This window comes from Desmodus rotundus, chromosome 1 (genome assembly GCF_022682495.2).
Source record: "Desmodus rotundus isolate HL8 chromosome 1, HLdesRot8A.1, whole genome shotgun sequence".
Classification (NCBI taxonomy): Eukaryota; Metazoa; Chordata; class Mammalia; order Chiroptera; family Phyllostomidae; genus Desmodus; species Desmodus rotundus.
This window is the reverse complement of record NC_071387.1, coordinates 6,320,067-6,338,289: the sequence shown is the minus strand read 5'-3', so window position 1 is coordinate 6,338,289 and position 18,223 is coordinate 6,320,067. Positions and strand designations below refer to the sequence as shown.

General features: G+C 56.1%; 1 protein-coding gene across 2 annotated transcripts in view; it reads left to right on the top strand.

Moving 5' to 3' along the window:
* STXBP1 (syntaxin binding protein 1) overlaps window positions 1–13,800 on the top strand; it is a 60,429-nt gene extending 46,629 nt beyond the window's left edge. The window contains exons 15-20 of one of the 2 annotated variants that reach the window (XM_024562239.4): window positions 103–212; window positions 1,188–1,289; window positions 2,952–3,037; window positions 6,056–6,210; window positions 7,714–7,839; window positions 11,868–13,800. In XM_024562239.4, the coding sequence (XP_024418007.1) occupies window positions 103–212; window positions 1,188–1,289; window positions 2,952–3,037; window positions 6,056–6,210; window positions 7,714–7,823 (563 nt within the window). In that variant the 3' untranslated portion in view covers window positions 7,824–7,839; window positions 11,868–13,800. The remainder of the gene's footprint in view (window positions 1–102; window positions 213–1,187; window positions 1,290–2,951; window positions 3,038–6,055; window positions 6,211–7,713; window positions 7,840–11,867) is intronic. The other variant, XM_024562240.4, reaches the window with a different exon arrangement.
* Window positions 13,801–18,223: the final 4,423 nt, after the last annotated feature.

Genomic DNA, 18,223 nt, shown 5'->3' with positions numbered 1-18,223 from the left:
CCACTAACACTCTCCCTGCCCTGCCCTGCCCAGCGATTGGCTCTGCCTCTGAGTGTGCGCTGGGCGCATTGGTGGGTGTGGTGACCAGGGTTGTTCCCTCAGGCATCACGGAGGAAAACCTGAACAAACTGATCCAGCACGCACAGATCCCCCCAGAGGACAGTGAGATCATCACCAACATGGCGCACCTGGGCGTGCCCATCGTCACAGACGTAAGGGGCCAGCCTCGCAGTGGGTCGGGAGCAGGGGGCGGACGGGCAGCTGGTGGGCAGCTTAGGGTATACACAGTCAGCACTGAGAGAGAGAAGACAGGTAAAATCAGAGGGCTAAAGATACAGAGACGTCAGTAAAATCGGGGTTTAGCGCCAGGAGCCCAGGCATGCACGTCCAGAATCAGTCACGAAACTGAGTCACGAAAGCTGAGCTGCATCTGGGAACCAGCCCACGAAAGGAGTCACACCAGCTTCTTCCGGTTAGTCTGGCTCTGCCTTTGGACACCTAGATGCATCTGCTTCTGTGAGAATCACCGCCGAGCGCCAAACAGTCTTGCCACTTTGAGTCTTCCGCCCTGGCGATGACTCAGGACCCAGTGAGGGCAGGCTGTGTGGGAGGCCCGACCACGCAGTGGGCTCTGGCAGAGGCTGGGTACCAGGGTGAGGAAGAGGCCTAAGCACCCCGCAGAGCGCTTGGCTGGGAGCCTCGCTGGTAGGGACCCCCGGGGCGTGATCCCCCTGTAGGCAGTCAGCTCGGCCTGTGCTAGTCAAGCTGGAGTCGCAGATGCCGTCCTTTGGGAACCTCAGAGCCAAAGACTTTGTCCCAGAGCCACAACTGGCATTTTTCCACTAATGTTCACAGGAGGGACCAAAATGAGAAGGGAGGTGGTTTCTTCTGTGCCTCCTGTCCTGTAATTAATCGACAGCAAAATATTTTTGTAACTACCTGGATTTTTTTTACCGGCACTCGTATCTGACCCACTTTGCCATTTTTCGTGGCTTTAAAGACCCGGCGTTGCTCCAGGTTCCTAAAAGAGGAGGCGTAAGTTCGGCTTTTCCAGGGAAGCCGTCCCCCACTCAGTCTTTGTGCATGCTGCCTCTGGAGGCAGTCCTCGGGGGAGAATTTCCAGAGGCCGCCTAGGGCCCACGTGGCCGCTGACCCAGTCTAATCTCGTGTGTTGTGTTTGCCTTCAGTCCACGCTGCGCCGCAGGAGCAAGCCAGAACGGAAGGAGCGCATCAGTGAGCAGACCTACCAGCTCTCGCGATGGACCCCGATCATTAAAGACATCATGGAGGTCAGTGATGGCTGGGTGGGAGGGGTGGAGAGGGACAGCCGGGCCCAGGGCCCTTCACTGGGATGCCCAGACGCTTCCAGCTTCACCAGCCGTCAGGTGGCGGTGCCACCCAAAGGACTTGCGTCCAGGCCTCCAGAGCTCTTTCAGGCCTCTTAGCACGTCTTGTCCTGAGAGCTTATGAAGCACAGTCTCAAGAGACCCCAGGTGCAAATCCCCAAGATGTATGGGATCTACCCTCTATTTGAGACCCCTTGATGGCCCCGCACCTAAAGGAACCACTCACACCACAGCACCCAAAGGTCCGATGGGCAACGAGTTTCACGCTGAGGTGCGGCTGTGCTACTCGGAGACCTGCAGGTGCGAAAGGGCCTCCGCGACCCCAGCCTGCCCCTCATCCCCCGCTCCCCTCCCTCAGCCCTCCCCTGCCAGCCGGAGACCCTGCCGAGCGGATTGCTGCCTCTTCTCCCCTTCAGACCCATCCCTGGTCTGGAATGTTTCCGCTCGCCTCTCCCCTGTCTCCGCCCTGCCTGCCTTCGGTGTCCCCTCGGGTCTCACTGTTCCACACGCCACCCGACCCATCTGACACCCAGCCCCACGGAGGCCCCCTGGACTCCTGTAGCGTATGTCAGGGGGGCTCTGTGTACGTATGCTGCTTGGTGTTTCGGGTCACATTTTTATACCTTGGTTCTATGCCCTCAACTGACGTGTCCCCTGGCCCCATGCTGTGTGCGTAGTAGTTGTTTTGTCTCTGTACAGTAGCCTGTCCCTCCCACCTCTCCCGTAGATCAAGGGGGCCCTGCATAAAGTCCCACCCTGCTAGAACTTTGGGGCAGGGCTGGAGAAATCTGTCCAACCCCCACACTTGACAGGTGGACGGGACTGGGTCCCGAGGATGAAGGGACTTGCCCAGGATCGCTTTGTTAATTCATAGCAGACCAGGTGTTCATACTGAATTGAATGTTCAAATAAATATATTGTAAATATATGTAGTGAGTCAGCGTCCTATTTTTAAAACTCACAAACCAGAAGGATGAGTGAACCTGAGACATTGAGAAACCAATTACTTTGAGTGGTACAGTAGATAAAGCCAACCCCTGCCTCATTCCCTCCTTTGTTCTCTGCCCTCTTCTTCTTCTCCTTCCCAGTCCCCCGCCCCCCAGAGGCATATGGAGGCTTCGCATGGTAGCCGTTAGGAGGGTGTCATTTCTGGGCAGCAGGAGGTGGGGAGCTGGAAACCACCCACCAAGCCATTAGCCCCTGGGAAAACTGCAGGTGGGAAGCATTCTCCTGCATGAGAAACTGCTGGTGCCTCGTTTCTACAAGACAGATGCTAAGTGTCAGGGATTATTGGACAGAATACAGCATAATCTCACATAGAATATTAAGAGGGAGAAAAAAGAATTGGAGAGGAAGCAAGGAAAATCAATGCAGTTTTTTTTAACTTCCCTTAAAGAGCAAACCTGCAGGCACACCCTGCACCCTTCCCTCACCAAGCAACCCCCGCGCCCCCAGTACAGCCCGGCAGCAGGGCGGGGCTCTGGCTGAGACAAACCTGGCCATGGTTTTTGCTTCCTGACTCGATCTTCCCATTTTCTTACCTGGGTCCCCACCGTCCCTTGTCCGATGGGCGGCAGAGCTAACGTCGGTGTCTTTCCTTGTCAGGACACTATTGAGGACAAGCTCGACACCAAGCACTACCCGTACATCTCTACGCGCTCCTCTGCCTCCTTCAGCACCACTGCTGTCAGGTGGGTGAGAGCCCCTGCACGGGCGGGGGCAGGCCGTGGGGCCCATGCAGGCTGAGTGGAAGCCACTTAGCAGTCCTGTGACTCGGCTGGCTCGGCCAGGGTGCCACCCGTTCCTTCTCTCACCTGCCTGCCCTCGAGGCCCTTTCGCTCTGGCCCCCCTTCCCCTGACACCGGTTCCTCAATCCTCCTTTCTGTTGCTCCACTGGCACCACAGCAGCCTCCTCACTCTTCCGTGAACATGCCAGGCTCACTTCTGCCTCAAGGCCTTCGCACTTGCTCTCCCCTCTGGCTGAAAGGGTCTGTCCCGGCTACATCTGCGTGGCTTGCCTCTTCTCTCCTTTAGGTCTTTAATCAAGTGTCACCCTTTATGACCCTCCCTAACCACCCGGTTTAAAGCTACGGTGCGTCAGTGCGCCCAGCAGCACCGCCCAGGTGTAGCCCAGAGTAGAAATGACCCACGTGTCCGTCCGCTGATGCACATAATCAGCATGTGGTAGACTCGCACAGTGGAGTAGCGTCCACCCAAAAAGGAGGAAGTGCTACCGATCCACGCTGCAGCGTGTTTGAACCTTGGAACATTCTGCTAGGAGAAAGAAGAAATCACAAAAGACTACACACTGTATGATTCCATGTATGTGAAGGGGCCAGAATGGCAAATCTGTAGAGATAAAGTAGGTCAGTGGTTGCCAGGGACTGGGGATGGGAGTGGGGGTGGGGGAATGGGGAGTGACCACTGATGGGTATGGGGTTTCTTTTGGGGGTGATTAAAATGGTCCAAACCCTGGCTGTGTAGCTCAGTTGGTTAGGGCATTGTCCTGATATGCCAAAGTTGTGGGTTCGATTCCCCAGTTAGGGCACATACAAGAATCAACCAATGAATGCATGAATGGGTGGAGCAACAAATCTCTCTCTCCCTCTCCCCCCCCTATACACACACACACACACACACACACACGGGTATATATGTATATATGTACATGTACATGAATACACACACGCATAAGTAAAAGAAAGTGGTCTAGCATTGACTGTGGAGATCATTCCCAGTTCTGTGACTACTAAAAAACTACCGTGTTGCACACTTTGAAGAATGAATTGTACGATATGGGACTATCACTCAATAAGGGTATTACAGTAAATAAAGAAAAAACTGCAACCTCCCCACAACGCTTCCCTCTCTCTCCCTGCTTCATCTCTCTCCGCGGATGCCACCGCCACTCAGTGCACTATTGGTACCTGCCCTGTGTGCGGCCGGCCGCGCCTGACCAGCTCGCCAGCCTCAGCAGGACGGGGATTTGGGTCTGTTGACCCTCGGTGTCTAGAACAGCCAGCACTAACAGGCACATTGTCTTCACTTTTGACCAATGGATTAATTCTGGCTGTTAACTGAGAAGTGGATGACTACCTTGCCTGCACAGAGCCACACGTCTCAGACCCATTCTCGACGCAGTGTGGGTGCCTGGGGGGTGTGTACCGGGTTTCTGCCGCGTGCTGGGGATGCTCAGGCAGCTCTCAGCTTCAGGATAGAGTGGCCAGCAGTCTTTCCCCGTGTGTTCTTAGTCACCCAGGGTGCCCGCAAGGCCTGTTTTTCAAAGCTCTTCCTCTCCTTCTCCTCCTCCTCCTTTTCCCTGGGACCATCGGGAGCCTTCCCCTCTGTGCTCTCAGATGCCATTGCCTCAGCCTGTCCCCGTCCCCGGGACTCTGCAGCACTGGCCGGTGCATCTCACCTGCCAACTCGCTTCTCGCCTCCTCCTCTGTGTGGTCCAGGGTCCTCCCTGACCCACAGGCAGTCTGGCCCCCTCCCTGAGATGGCAGGGCACTGAGAGCAGGGGCGCTGCTCTGTGTTTCTGACGCGTGAGCTTCACTTGGCTCCCGCAGACAGTCAGGAGGGCGCCCGCTGGCGCTCTGTAACAGTGAAGTTAACAGGAGGTTCCCGGGGTTCACTTTGGGACACGCGCCTTCGCCTCTGGGCCTGCCATCTTCTCTCCTGCCCTCACTTTCAGACCTTCTCCTGGGGGCGGAGGCCCGTGAGGCATGTATAAGGTGGGACACCCTCCTCCCCGCCCCGGCAGTGCAGGCCCAGTGTTTGTTGCAGGGTTGGAGTAAAATACAAAATCCCAAGCAGCGCCCCAGGCAGGCTGGCGGGCAATGGCAGAAGGTCGGGCGATCGCTCAGGCAGAGAGGGTGACTGACATTCCCTGTGTCGGCCCCCTCGGGCCCCAGGGCCTCCAAGATATGGAAGGGGGCTCTGCTGCTGTCGTAAGTCAGGAAGAAGGACGAAGAGTTCGCTGTCCAGAGGAGACTTGCTCTCCTCGTCTCGTCTGTGTTCTCCATTTTCTTCACCTGGCCAAGGTGAGGATCTGTGAGGAAGCCCAGTGACAGAGGGGTCACCTCTTCTGGGAAGCCTTCCCCAGTGGCACCCAGACAGCGCTCGACGGCCCTGCCCTGTGTATGTCACCGAGCGCAGTCAGGACCAGCTGCCTTCTGCCCACCCTCTGCCCACTCGCTCTGGTTAAGCCATGAGGCTCAGTTCGCAAGGGCTGTGCCTGCTGCGGGCTGGCTTCCCTGTGCCGGGGCGGCCCCGGCCCGGGGGGGCTCTCGGTGCAGTTTGTGTGCTGCAGCCGGGCCTTGGACTCCGTCCCTGCTCCCGCCAGTGGAGTCGTCCCCCACCCCCGACAAGCTGAGAAACACGTGCAGCCGGGGTAGATTCCTGGAGGAGCATCCTGCGGGGTGGAGCTGTTGAACTTAGCGTGTCCGACTGTGAAGCCGACCTGAACCGGTCTGCCGCCTACATGTTCCTACGAGAGTAACTCGGTCACGGCCCCGGCGCGCAGAGTGGTTCTCCAGGCAGCCAGGGCGCTTGATATTTTGCACTGGGTTCATTCACAATACTTACCACGCGTCTACTCTGTGGTTGGTGTGTGCAGAGCGAGTGTGTAAGCGAGTCACGGAGGTCTGAAGCGGTGAGTGAGGAAGTGCAGATGAACATCATTAACCTCTCTCCCTCCCGCCCCCCAGCGCCCGCTACGGGCACTGGCACAAGAACAAGGCGCCGGGGGAGTACCGCAGCGGCCCCCGCCTCATCGTCTTCATCCTGGGAGGCGTGAGTCTGAGCGAGATGCGCTGTGCCTACGAGGTGACCCAGGCCAACGGCAAGTGGGAGGTGCTGATAGGTGAGTGGGCACGCGCTCTCGGGGGAGGGGCCGCTTCGCCGTCTGTGACTCCATTCCATGCTTAGGTGTGTCCTTCTGTCTTTGACTGTCTGTTGCCACCACCAGACTTAGCCTCTGGCAAACGCTGAAGGGGCGAAGGGTTCCTCCCTCCTGTCTGCCCTGTCTCTGGACGACGAGAGGCAGCTGCGTGCGGTGGGCAGTGCCTGAACTCGGACCCCACGGGCCCCAGGCTCACTTTCCACCCGACACCGCCCTACTGGGCCCCTAGAGCAGGTGCCCTGCCTCCACAGGCTGCCACCTCCTTGTCCAACCAGATGGAGCTGAGAACACCCACTTCCAGCCTCCCACTAGGCCTGAGGCATCAGGCCTCCCACTCAGGGGCCAGTGAAGAGAAGGGGAATTCTGACCCCGACCTTTACCTCTCGGTCGGCGACAGGCAGACGCTGCCCAACACGTCAGCCTGACTGCTGGACTCTGCTAAGGGTCCCCCCTGCCTGGTCCTCCTACTTTCTGGGTCAGTCACGCCCCTTCTGCTGTTTCTCGGGGGTTTCCCAGAGGACACTAAACAGCTGTAAGAGCTGACGTACTGCAGCAGGCGACGTGCCCCCTTTTCTCATGCCCATAGGAGCTGCCACAGCTGCTAGGCCTGGAAGAGAGCGTAAGCTGGGGAAAGCCTTGCTTTCTCCAGATGTTCTCCTCCTTGTCCCACCTTTTCCCTAACGAAATGGAGCAGCACTCGCCTGGGCACCTCTTGACTGTAATTGGCAAGAGGCTGTCGGCACGTACCGCCCTGGCGGGTCCTGTACTGTCCCCTCATCTCGGTGAGACGTGTCGGTTTTGTACCTCTGCTTCGGAGTGACCAAGCACAGTGCCCCCGAGGCTCTCAGAGGGAGTAGGGTCTACAGGCCAGTCTGTGTGGCCATTGCTGGGTGTCTCCAAGATGGACCTGGCACTGTCCACCGACTCCTAGATGCCACCACTCAGTGGGGAGATGGACATCCTCCCTCCCCTCCCCACTCCCTGAAGCTTCCCGTCTGGCTGCCATTTCTCCCGGTACTGTTTCTCCCTCTTCGTCACGTAGGCCCCAGACGAAGCTTCCTGTGTTCCCTGTTCACATACGTGTTGCATGTGTGTGTTGCTTAATTCTCAGCTCAGACACAGCTGGGCAGAAGCTGTCAGAGCCGGGCTTGGAGGTAAACCTCCTTCTTCAGCTTTGGCCCTGACCTAAGGTTCCCCGCTGGGAGGTGGGAGCCTGGAGGGAGAAGGGGGCCCACAGGTTCACGGAGGGCCTGGCTCCGACAGCCGACGTCCGCTGGGTGGCCTCGCCGGCTTCGTGCACGCCCGCCGTCCTTGCCATGCGTGTGCATGTGTGCGTGTGCATGGGCGCGTGTGAGCACCTTGCTTTCTCACACCTCGCTGGCTGCATAAAGTGTAGGCCTAACTTGGCATGTTCCGGTAACGTACCTTTGTTCAAGCAGTCAGCTGGCCTCTGTTCTCCCGCAGGTTCTACTCATATTCTTACTCCCACCAAATTTCTCATGGACCTGAGACACCCCGACTTCAGGGAGTCCTCTAGGGTATCTTTTGAGGATCAGGCTCCAACAATGGAGTGAGAGCCAAAGAAACAAAGTAAAAGCAGCTTATTACAGAAAAGAAACTCTTCCACTCTGAAGGGTTTTCTTTGATTATTCCGTCACTCTTTCTTATTTTTTCCTTTTTAGTTTATTATTTATTTGATTTTTCTTTAACAAGAAAATGCTTGCAGTTCTTAACACCGATTGAAAATGTGTCCGATGCTGCCTTCACACACCCTGCTACGGGAGCCTCCGGGCCCCGGCTTGCCGGCTCCCTCATGTCCTAGTTACCTGCTGCTCAGTCCGACAGAGCGGCCCGCTGGGTCTCCCCCTGAACACGAGAATAACCGCCCGCCGTGAGCAGAGGGGGCTGGGAGTCGAGGGATGCCAGAGGTCCGGCGCCCGAGCCTGCTGGCTCGGGGGCGAGTGTGTGGGCACCAGGAAGAGAGCACACTGCGTCCTGGTTGGGACGTGGTGTGGGCACTTCGAGAAGGAGGCTGGCAGGCGTCCAAGGGGTAGCCATGTCCAAGAAGGCAGAACCCCCGTGGAGACAACCGTGGGCCCTGACCACAGGGAAGGCTCGAAGGAGAGGGCAGAGTAGACGCTAGGCAGTGGTCGTTAGACATGCACTTTCTGGGACAGGCACTTACCCTGAGGGGCAATTGCTAGGGGGTCATGGGGTCACAAGCCACCTGGTCCTTGGTGAACTTTAGCCATACATGGGAGGAGCCCACGTCTCATGTTCCTCTGGGGCAAACAGCACTTACTAGTCATTTGCTTTTACAGTAATTGCTTTTATTTTAATTCTCCTGTGATCCTTTCAAGAGTCGACTAATCATACCCTCTGCTCCCCCTGAAGCCTCCTGGTTAAGACCCGAGAGTCTTCGGGGAGGAGTCTCTGCTCTTTAAACAGCGGCTTCTCTTCCCTCCACACTGTCCCTCATGTCAGTCACCCCAGAACCCACCATCCGTGGGTAGGTTGTCCAGATTTTATTCCTGCCCTCGCTCTGTCCTCTCTTCTTGCCTCCTTCGTGCGTGCCGGGAACCTCCTGTGACGAGCTTCAGTGGCAGATGGATACAGAACTCCACTCTGACGTCAGGCCTTAGCCTCCTTACCTGCTCTGTGAGGGGGCCACATTTCGTGTGCCTGACTTCACATGCTCCATCGACACTGGACCCTGAAAACGTCCCCTCCCCTTGGGCTGAGATGTGGCCTGGTGGGTCTCAGAATGTGAGTCACCTGGGAAGAGTGGGGACCACAGAGTGTGGAGCACAGGGAGGCTGGGTCATAGGGTCCCAAGGCTTCCCCAAGCTCTGTGATTCAGTGATTCTGAGACCCAATTCAGGTTGGTGACCCAAACCGTGCAGTGCTCCCACTCACACGTACTCCCTGGGGACCTCAGAAGAAGGCTCCATCGGAACCTTGGCTGGGAGGCACGGAGGGGCTTGTATATAGGAAGGGAGTGTGCCTGTCTGCAAAGGATTCGCTCTAGAGGTCAGACCATTTACCTCCTTCTTTTTCCTTCCCTGGGCAGAGGCTCCCCTGAGCAGCAGAGAGGTGAGAAACAGCAAGTGGCGTTGAGCCAGGACACTGGGACTGGCTGCGCCCTGGGACCTCCCATCCTGCCCAGGCTGCCTTCCCAAAGAAAGCAGAGCTGCGCACAGCGAATAGAAACAGTCATTGCTTGGGAGCCCCTTGGTAGGCTGGTAATCAGAGCTGCCTGGTTCTGTGTGCAGGTGACAGGCAGGTGGGGTGGCACTTACCCCGAGATGTCCTTGAAGACTCAGAAGGACAGATACTGAGGCGAGACGGCTGCAATGGCAGGCCATTTGCGGGTCTGAAAGTCACAAACCCAGAGCCCACGGGCTCCTGCTAGGCTTTAGTCCGGGCTCCCCGCTTCAGAAGAAGCCTCTCCTTTGCAGACTGGTTTCCTTTGTTTTAGGCTCGATCAGCAGAGAGGGTCTCAGCTGCCATCAGAGCAAAGGGAGCACAATGAGACTCTGGTTGTACATTTGTGGCTTCTGAAAAGCTTTGTTGGATTTTAGAGAGTTCATGTAAGAAAAAGCGAGGCCCGAGGCCCTGATGCCAGGGAGGTCAGAAAGCAGATTAAAATCTTACTCCGGCCCTTCCACTGTGATTGTCTAGGTGACCACAGGCTAGGACTGTGCAGAGCATTGGCAGCCGGGGTGGTCTCCTCCCACGCACGGATATTTGCAGTGATGTAGCTTTCAAGAGATGAGTTTTGTTGCTGAGCAGTGAGCGAGTGTCCCCCCCAGGCCCTGTGCATTGGTGCCGGTGCATGGCTGTTTCTCCTGGAGCCGAGGCCGGCCCCCCAGGTCTGGGTTAGAGGGCAGGCGCCACAGCCTCACTGGAACCCCCGCCCCACCCGCTAATCACTCATCTCTTCCGATCGTCTAAACACAAAGTCTGCCCATTAGGTCTTCACCTCTGCGCTCTGGGCGATGTTTTGAAAGTGCTGATCGATAGGGACTTGCAGAGGCAGCCAGGGGTCATAAAAGAGGGCTGGCTGAAAGGCGGGGTGAGCACGGGTGTGCATTCGGCGCTTACGCTGCAGAGGGAGGTTTTGCTTTTCTACATCGAATATTTTGCCTTATTCCAGATTGGGGTCAGACACGTTTCATTTTTCAGTGGGACTGAGATCGAAATCTGAATTCAGAGCCTACCCGTTGCCCGTCTGTAGATAGCCTGTGACTCTCTTCAGGAGGAGCAGGCAGATGGGCAAGGTCACAGAAATGGGTGTGCTTCAGGGGAAAGGAGCATCACAGTAACACCCAGGGATGTCCTGCTGGCCCCCGTGTTGCATTTGCAGAAGGAGCTGCAGTTGTGCAGAATAACGAGGCAGCTTAAGAGCTCGGCAAGTGGGAAGTAGCAGTGACAGGTGGCTGGGGCTTGAACTGCAGAGGACAGAATGTTGGCAGAAACCACTCACACCAGGGGAGGCTTTACAGGCTTTCTGCTGGTTTGGGCTAACCAGGAAGGTTCAGGGCCTGCGGCCCCAGCAGTCATGGGCTAGCTGAATCAAAGGCACGTAGTGGTCAAAGGCACAGGGGCCCTGGTATGTGGAATCACACCCCACGAGCCAGCGGAAGCCTTACCTTCTTTGCCTGCCCTCAGGGTGGAAATCTGGCATCCCGAGGCTCTGTTCCCCTCCTCCCACGAAGGCCTTCCCTTGCCCGCACCTCCAGGGGGGCACATTTTCAAGTACGGATCTCTTTTGTTCGGTTCTCTGCCACCGGGACCTCTTTCTTTGAAGCCCGCCGCTGCATGTGCGCGGGCCTCACGCATACATACACACAAGTCGCTTCTGTTCTGTTTGAGTGAGTCCATGTCCAACCCACACGGTCCATGCATCTTTTTTTACTGCACTTACTAGATCTCTCTCTCCTTATGGAAAAGGACTTCATTTATTTTTATTTCTTATTTTTGCAGTAGAAGTATATCTAATTCCATTAGCCTAAATTTTTGCAAGCATTTCTAATCTCTTACAATGCACGGTCTCTGCAAGGTAAGGCCTCAGGTACCCTGGCCCCCTCCCTTTCACACCTGAGGTCCCATCCCACCGGCAGTGCCAGCCAGCTGGCTCCAGAGGTCAGTGACGTCCCCCAGGGTGCTCTGCCCATGCACTTCCTACCACGCACCACTCTTTCCACACACAGGCTCCTCATAACCCCACCAGTCCCCAACCTTGTCCCCTGCCCTATGGTATGGAATTCCTCCCCCTGCTTCACCTCAAGTTCACAACGCAGCTGCCCTGTCCCCTGTCCCCTGGCAGATGGCACTGAGCCCTGCGCAAGGGGCACGCACGCTCCTTCCCTGGTGCAGCCTGGGGCCCTGCCTGAGCTGGAGGATGTGTTTTGTTTATCCGCAGCCCCCAAATGTCTCCCAGGCCTGTGGTGGCTTGGCCCCAAGCCCCAACTCCCAGCCCCCCTCCTTGCTTCCACTGACCAAGACCAGGGTGGGGGTGGGGAACGGGTGCACATCTGGGAATCCAGAGGAGCAGGGAAGGAGAAAGTGTGCCAAACCAGAGCCGGTGAGCTCACTGTCTTTTCTGCCTCCCCCAGGATCCACGCACATTCTCACCCCACAGAAACTGCTGGACACGCTGAAGAAACTGAATAAAACAGATGAAGAAATAAGCAGTTAAAAAAATAAGCCGCCCCTCCCAAAAGCGACCCCTCCTCCCCCAGCGCTCAGCAGCCCCTGCTGCTCTCGCCTCAGCCTCAGTTACTTTGCTGACCTTCTCTCCCTCCCCTCCTCCCGCTCTGCACGCCCTGGCCGGCGCTGTTGCCGCTGAGTTCTCGTGTTTAATGATGCCCTCTTCTCGTTTGAAACAAAAGAAAACAATGCATTGTGTTTTTTAAAAAGACTCTCTTCTATACGCACCCTAAAAGGAGAAGCCCGTGTGTGAGGGGCACGCTGCTGGAGCAGTCTTGAAACTGTTTCGAATGAATGGACGCCTTCTCCCCACTAGTTAGGATTCTGTGACCTTGTACATAAAACCTGGTGCGACTTGTGCAAATTGCTTGAGTATGGGACGGTAGACGCTTGGGTGTTTTTAAAGGCCTGTCTTGGGTTGTTTCTGTTCTTTCTGGGACTCGGGTGTCTGTGCCAGGAGTATTGCAAACTGAGGATAGATCTGTTCTCTCGCTCCAGCTCCTGCCCCTCCGTGCCCGCTCTCATCCACGTGAGTGGGCAGTGAAGCTCAGGTGGCATCTCGGGGGGCTGGAGCTGGAACCGACCTCTTTTGCTTTCCCCAGTGGCTTATACCCTGGTGCCGTGGCTGTGGGTGGGGGCCATGTGAAGTCCATGTCCATGTGAAGTCAGGCTGCGTGCTGGCTGCTGTTCTGCCTGTCACAGCACCCTCCCTGGCCCACGTCCACGGCGCTGGGGTCCTGAGGGGAGGCATTCTGCAGTCTAAGGCACCGTGCCCTCACAAGCGAGGCGCAGGCTCCCACTGGGGACCTTCGTCTCTTGGAGAAGTGGTTAGGCCCGATCCTTTTGACCAGAGCGGGGTCAGCCTGGGTAGAGCTCTCGGGTCAGGAAGGGACTAGAACAGAATGGGCTCTGCAGGCGGCTGGTCAGAGGGCCCGTCCCCTACGACGTCAGACAGCCGGAAGGACAGCCCATTGGATTTAGACAGACTTTCCCACTCAGATTATCCTCAGTTTAAGATACTTCTAATCTTTTATTTTTTGTAACGCGGGATCATGTGTCATTGTGCTTGTAAGAGAAAATGATCGTTTTACTCTCTGTATAAAAACTTAGCTGTATAAAATGTAGCTCTAATGCAAAACTTAAAGAAGCAAATGCAGGCAGGATGTCTAGTCATCCTCAAGACTCAGCAGCTCTCGCTCTCCGCGAGTGAGCGCCATGTGTCCTGCTGCTGTGGTCACGAAATACAATGACAGTGGAAGTCACAAAAATGTCCCCTGTCCAGCCCCCCTGCCACCCTTTACCTCCTGCAGACCGTGTGTATATTACTGTCTCGTGATGTCGTTGCAAACGTGATGTGTGCTAGTTCCCCGCGGCCCCCGCTCTCCCGTCAGAACATGCCCCTTGCCCGCCCAGTAGGTGCATCGTGGTGGTCTCACCTCCAGGCTTTGACCTCTCTCTCCCTCGGCGCTCAGATCAGCTTCCCCGTCCGCGCCCCTCCCCCCCCCCCCACACACACACAGCTCACGTCCTTTGGGCGGAGCTGCTAGGCACACGCATTGGTTGTTTCCTCACCACTACGGCTCGTTTCGTCCCCTCCCCTGCCCACCTGCTCACGCTTCAGGACCCTGTTCGTCAGACATGTTGGTTTTCCTTTCCTTGTTATTTATATAAAAATAATTTATCAAAAGGATATTTTAAAAAAGCTAGTCTGTCTTGAAACTTGTTTACCTTGAACTTATCCGAATCTCAGTGTTTGAAAGTATTGAAGCACAAACATGTATCATCTCTGTACTGTTCTGTACGAAAGCACTCAGTCTAATAAATAAATACATCAGCGCCCATTCTGTGTCCGCGGCGACTTTCGACTGGTTTTACTGTGGGAAGGGGAAGGAGAAAGGCTTTTGCAATGGTCCACGGCAGTGGAGCCCAGCCACCCCGGCCCCGGCTTGGACTCTTCTGGATCCGGGTGACCGTTACTTACGTTAAGATCCACAGCTGTCTCACGTTTGGGGGCAGTCCGTGAAGCTTGTCTTGGCCCTGGCGGCAACGGGACACGGCCTGTGGATGAGGCAGTTCTTCCCTCGCCCTACTCTCCCTGTCGAGAATGCCTCTTCTTAGAGCCCGCAGGGCCCTGCCTTTGCAGATGCTCCCACTGGAGCATTCGGGGACAGTCTGTTTAGGGTGTGCGATGGTCACTTCATCAGTATTATGCTCCCTTCCGCTCCTGATGCCACGCCCTCTAGCCTCCTAATGGACTTCCTTCCAGACCCGAAGCTGGTGCCTGTCCTGCTGGTCCCGAGGCCGTTTGTGACATGGAGCGACTGCGATGTGTTTGGCCCGGCCTGGGCAGGAGACCGCTAAGGCAGGGCTGGGCCGCACTGGGAACCTGCTAGAATACTGGGCACAGGGAAGCGGGGTGCTTTGCAGGGACTCTGCCTTTGTCTCCAGTCACTCTTGCGTTCAAATCCTGTCCCCTTCGCGGCCAGACACAATCTGACAAGTCGGGGCCAGTCGGTGGAAGTCGTATGTCCGCAGCTCAGCAATTGTCCGGTAGGACCTGCCTTGAAGGTAACGGTGACAGTGACCACCTGTGGAGCTGCTGCTCCGTGTCAGGCCCCTCAGGTACCTTATCTGTTGGGTGGGCCCCCTCCCGTTTTGCAGATGAGGAAGCTGGGGCTCAGAGAGGTGCAGTGACTCCCGAAGCTCCCTCCCTCCCGCCTGGCCACATGGGATACTCGTCGTCTTGTATCCCTAGTCGCTTCACTGGTAACCAAAACGCCTTGGAATGAGACCCAGGATCAGAATTTTTAAATTCTAAATTGTCCTACTTTGAGCTCACAATAAAGCAAAGTGGACACTGTTCCCTCATCCCAGGGCCGTCTGTGCCCTCCAGACCCAGAGTAGTGGCTTGCTCTCCCTGACTATTTCTGACACCCTTTGACCCAGGGGCCCTGGCGCTCTCTCCACCCCAGCCCCGCCTCCTCCACCCAATGGCAAACAAGGCTGACCCCTGTTATGCTCCTGCCGGAAGTCCTGGTTCCCCAGTCACACAGCTCAGGAGGAGCCTGCAAGTCACTCCTCCAGAATGCCCCCAGTGGTGGTCAATATTCTTTGAAGGGTGAGGGTTCCGAAACCAAAGCAGATGGCGCTGAGTCCGTAGCCAGCAGTGCTAAACCAAGACAGGTCTGCGAGCTGCAGCCAGCCACGTTGCCTTTCTGGGGGCTCAGGTCTAGGCTGGGGGTCTCAGCCACACCCTGCTGAGGGGCCTGTACACCCCCTTCAGTGTGACAGCAGACATTCACTCCTGGGAGGCAGAATGGCACAGTGACTAGGAGCACAGAGCTTGGCATCAGGCAAGCCTGGCTCAAAGCCACATGACCTCGCTGAGGAACTTTGTCCCCTCCTGGGAGTGATACCTGTGGAGGGGTGGTGCTGAGCTGAAGGATAGTTTTGCTGGATATAGAATTCCTGGTTGACAGTTTCTCTTTCAGCATTTTCTCATTCTACTGCCCCTGGCCTCCATGGTTTCCCATGAGAGGTCAGCCGTTAATTTTATCAAGGAGCCATTGCAGGTGATGAATAGTTTCTCTATTGCTGCTTTCAAGATTCTTTTGTCTTTGTCTTTCTGCAGTGTGACTATGATATGTCTAGGTGTGAATCTCCTTGAATTTATTCAACTTGGAGTTCATTGGGCTTTCTGGTGTTCGGCAACCTGGAAGCTCCCCAAACCCTATGTTTAGCAGTTGTTATGGAGGTCTCACCGGGTCGGGTGGTTGATTAAATCATTGGCAGCTGATCATTGAAATCAACCTCCACTTCTTCTCTCCCCAGAGGTCCAGGGTGGGGCTGGAGTGGGGCTAGGGTCTGCGAAAGTTCTAACCTTCTAATTACGTACTTGGTCTTTCTGGTGAGCAGCCCCCGTCCTGAAGCTGTCCCCAACTCAGGAGACACCTCATTAGCATAAATTCATGAGTGGTCCAAAAGGGGCTTGTTACAAATAACAAAAGACACTCAGGAAATTTTTCAAGAGCTCTGTGCCAGGAACCTGGGGGCATATATATATATAGTGTATAGTATATATTTAGTATATAGTAGTATAGTATAGTATATATATACAATACCACCGCAGGTAAGAGTGGGTCACTGCTCAAGTACCACACTCATTCTTAGGGAGATTTAGATTTTCTTGAATGAATGTCTATTTCCTGTATGCCCTCAGAACAATTTCCAGACACTTTAAATCATTGTTTCTTAAAAAAAAAAAAAAAAATCTTCACCACTTAAATTGTTGTCTTGCTGAAGGGAAGGTGGATCGAGCTCCTTCCTGTGTTATTTGGGAATTTCCCCCATGTGCTGTCTGTCAGTAAGCAGATGTTCACTGAGTGCCTACTATGTGCCAACTTTCATCTCAGGCCCTGGGGATGCAGCCACGAACCAGACGGACTGGACCTCGCGAGCTCACACTAGTGGGAGGTAGTTTCTCTCTCTCTCTCTCTCTCTGTCTCACACACACACACACACACACACACACACACACACACCCTCGATAAATGAATCTGGCGGGCCGTGTGCTTCACAGAGGCAGGCAGGGTGTCTGGCATGTTTAATGATGCCTAGCCCCTGCTGTCGGCATTGGGCCCAGGCCTCCTCCTCGCCCTGGCCTCCCAGAGCTGGCGGTGCCCCAGCCTACCGGCCACTGTGTACTCTTCACTGCTCCTCTCAGAAGACTCAGGTGGCAGAGCCTGGCAGCTCCGGCAGCTCTGGGCCCACCTCCACCAGTCCCCTGCATGGGACACAGAAGGCCGTCCAAGGAGCGGTAGTAAGATGGTGCCTCTGGGGAATGTGATGATGACCTGTGGCCCCAGCAGAGGGAGCTATGGGGAGACTCTCCAAAGGAACTCCAGAAAGGGGTATCCTTCAACCTGGAGCACCCCCTTCCCCACCCCCACCACCTAGAAGGCTGGCCAGGAAGCCCAGGTGGTCACTCTTGTCATGTGACTGTAGCCACATTAATGAACCTCACCCTGCCCCCAGGAGCCACCGTGGTGCCAACAGGAGGAAGTAGAGTTCCCAGAGCTGACAGCTTCTGTGGGCTCCCGGCAGCCTGAGGGGCTGCTGCCCGTGCTGCCCATAGGGCTGGGGATTCAGAGCTACCCAGGAGGCATGAGGAGGGAGAGGACAGCTGGCTGGGGCCAGGCACCATGGGGGTCCTTTGCCTGGGCTGGGCTCCTGTGGGGGAGCCACCCAGGTCAGGGAGGAGGCAATGTCCATCTGGGGGGGGGGCCAGCCCCAAGTCTTGGGCACTGGGTCAGGCCTCTCTCCCCTGGGGCCTGTATCACCCCGTCTGCTGTCCAGGGCAGACAAACTTGAGGCCACTTTTAACCAACCACCGCTCCAACCTGCCTCACTGCCAGAAGTGAGCGCCCTCCTCCTGTCTCCGGCACCTCCCTGTCACCAGGCACCCACTGCAAGGGTCCCACTGTTCACGAGATCTAGCCACTCAGACCGACCCCAAATGCTGAAGGAACCCCGTGCCCCACCCTGTCCAGCCACCAGACTTTCAGGTGGACTACATTCCTGCCAAGTGCTGGACCCTAGGACAGCAGGGAGGAAGAGGACCTGCCGCGGGCTGACCCGGGAAGTGCCTGGGCCACAAGCAAGGGGAGGGAGGGCTCTGGACAGGGCCATCCTGGGGCCCCAGTGTGAGATCCCCCTATGTAAAGCATCTATTTCGAGCATTTGAGAGGTTGCTCCCCAGCATGTTGTCAGTTTGGCTCGGATAAAAAAAATACAATAAACATCTAGTTCTTACCATACTGCCTCCCCACCCCGCTTCGGGAAAACCAAGAGAATGATTCTGTGCAGCCCCATCACCAAAGAATTAAGCTGGTCTGAGGGGCTCCTTGATCTGGAGGCCAAGGTGACCAGCCTCCTCTGGTCCTGGGGCGCCCTGGGCACAAAGGGGCAGGGTGGAGATTTCTAGGGCTCAGACCCACATGACTTACTACCACTTGGGGGAAAAGGGCTCTCCCCAGAACCCAAAAGGGTGCGCCGAGAGCCTGGCATCCTTGTCCCTGAGACGCCCCAGCCTAGGGCCTCTTTGAAGATGCTGCTAGCCTTGGAGGTGGAGGCCACTTGCCACGCCAGCCTTGCCAGAAAGAGGGCAGGGCCCCTTTAAGCCTTACCTCACCCCCTCAGTCTGTTGCTATGTATGAGACCAACTTCCTTAGCAACCACCTGGCCTTTTAAAGGAGCCCTGGAG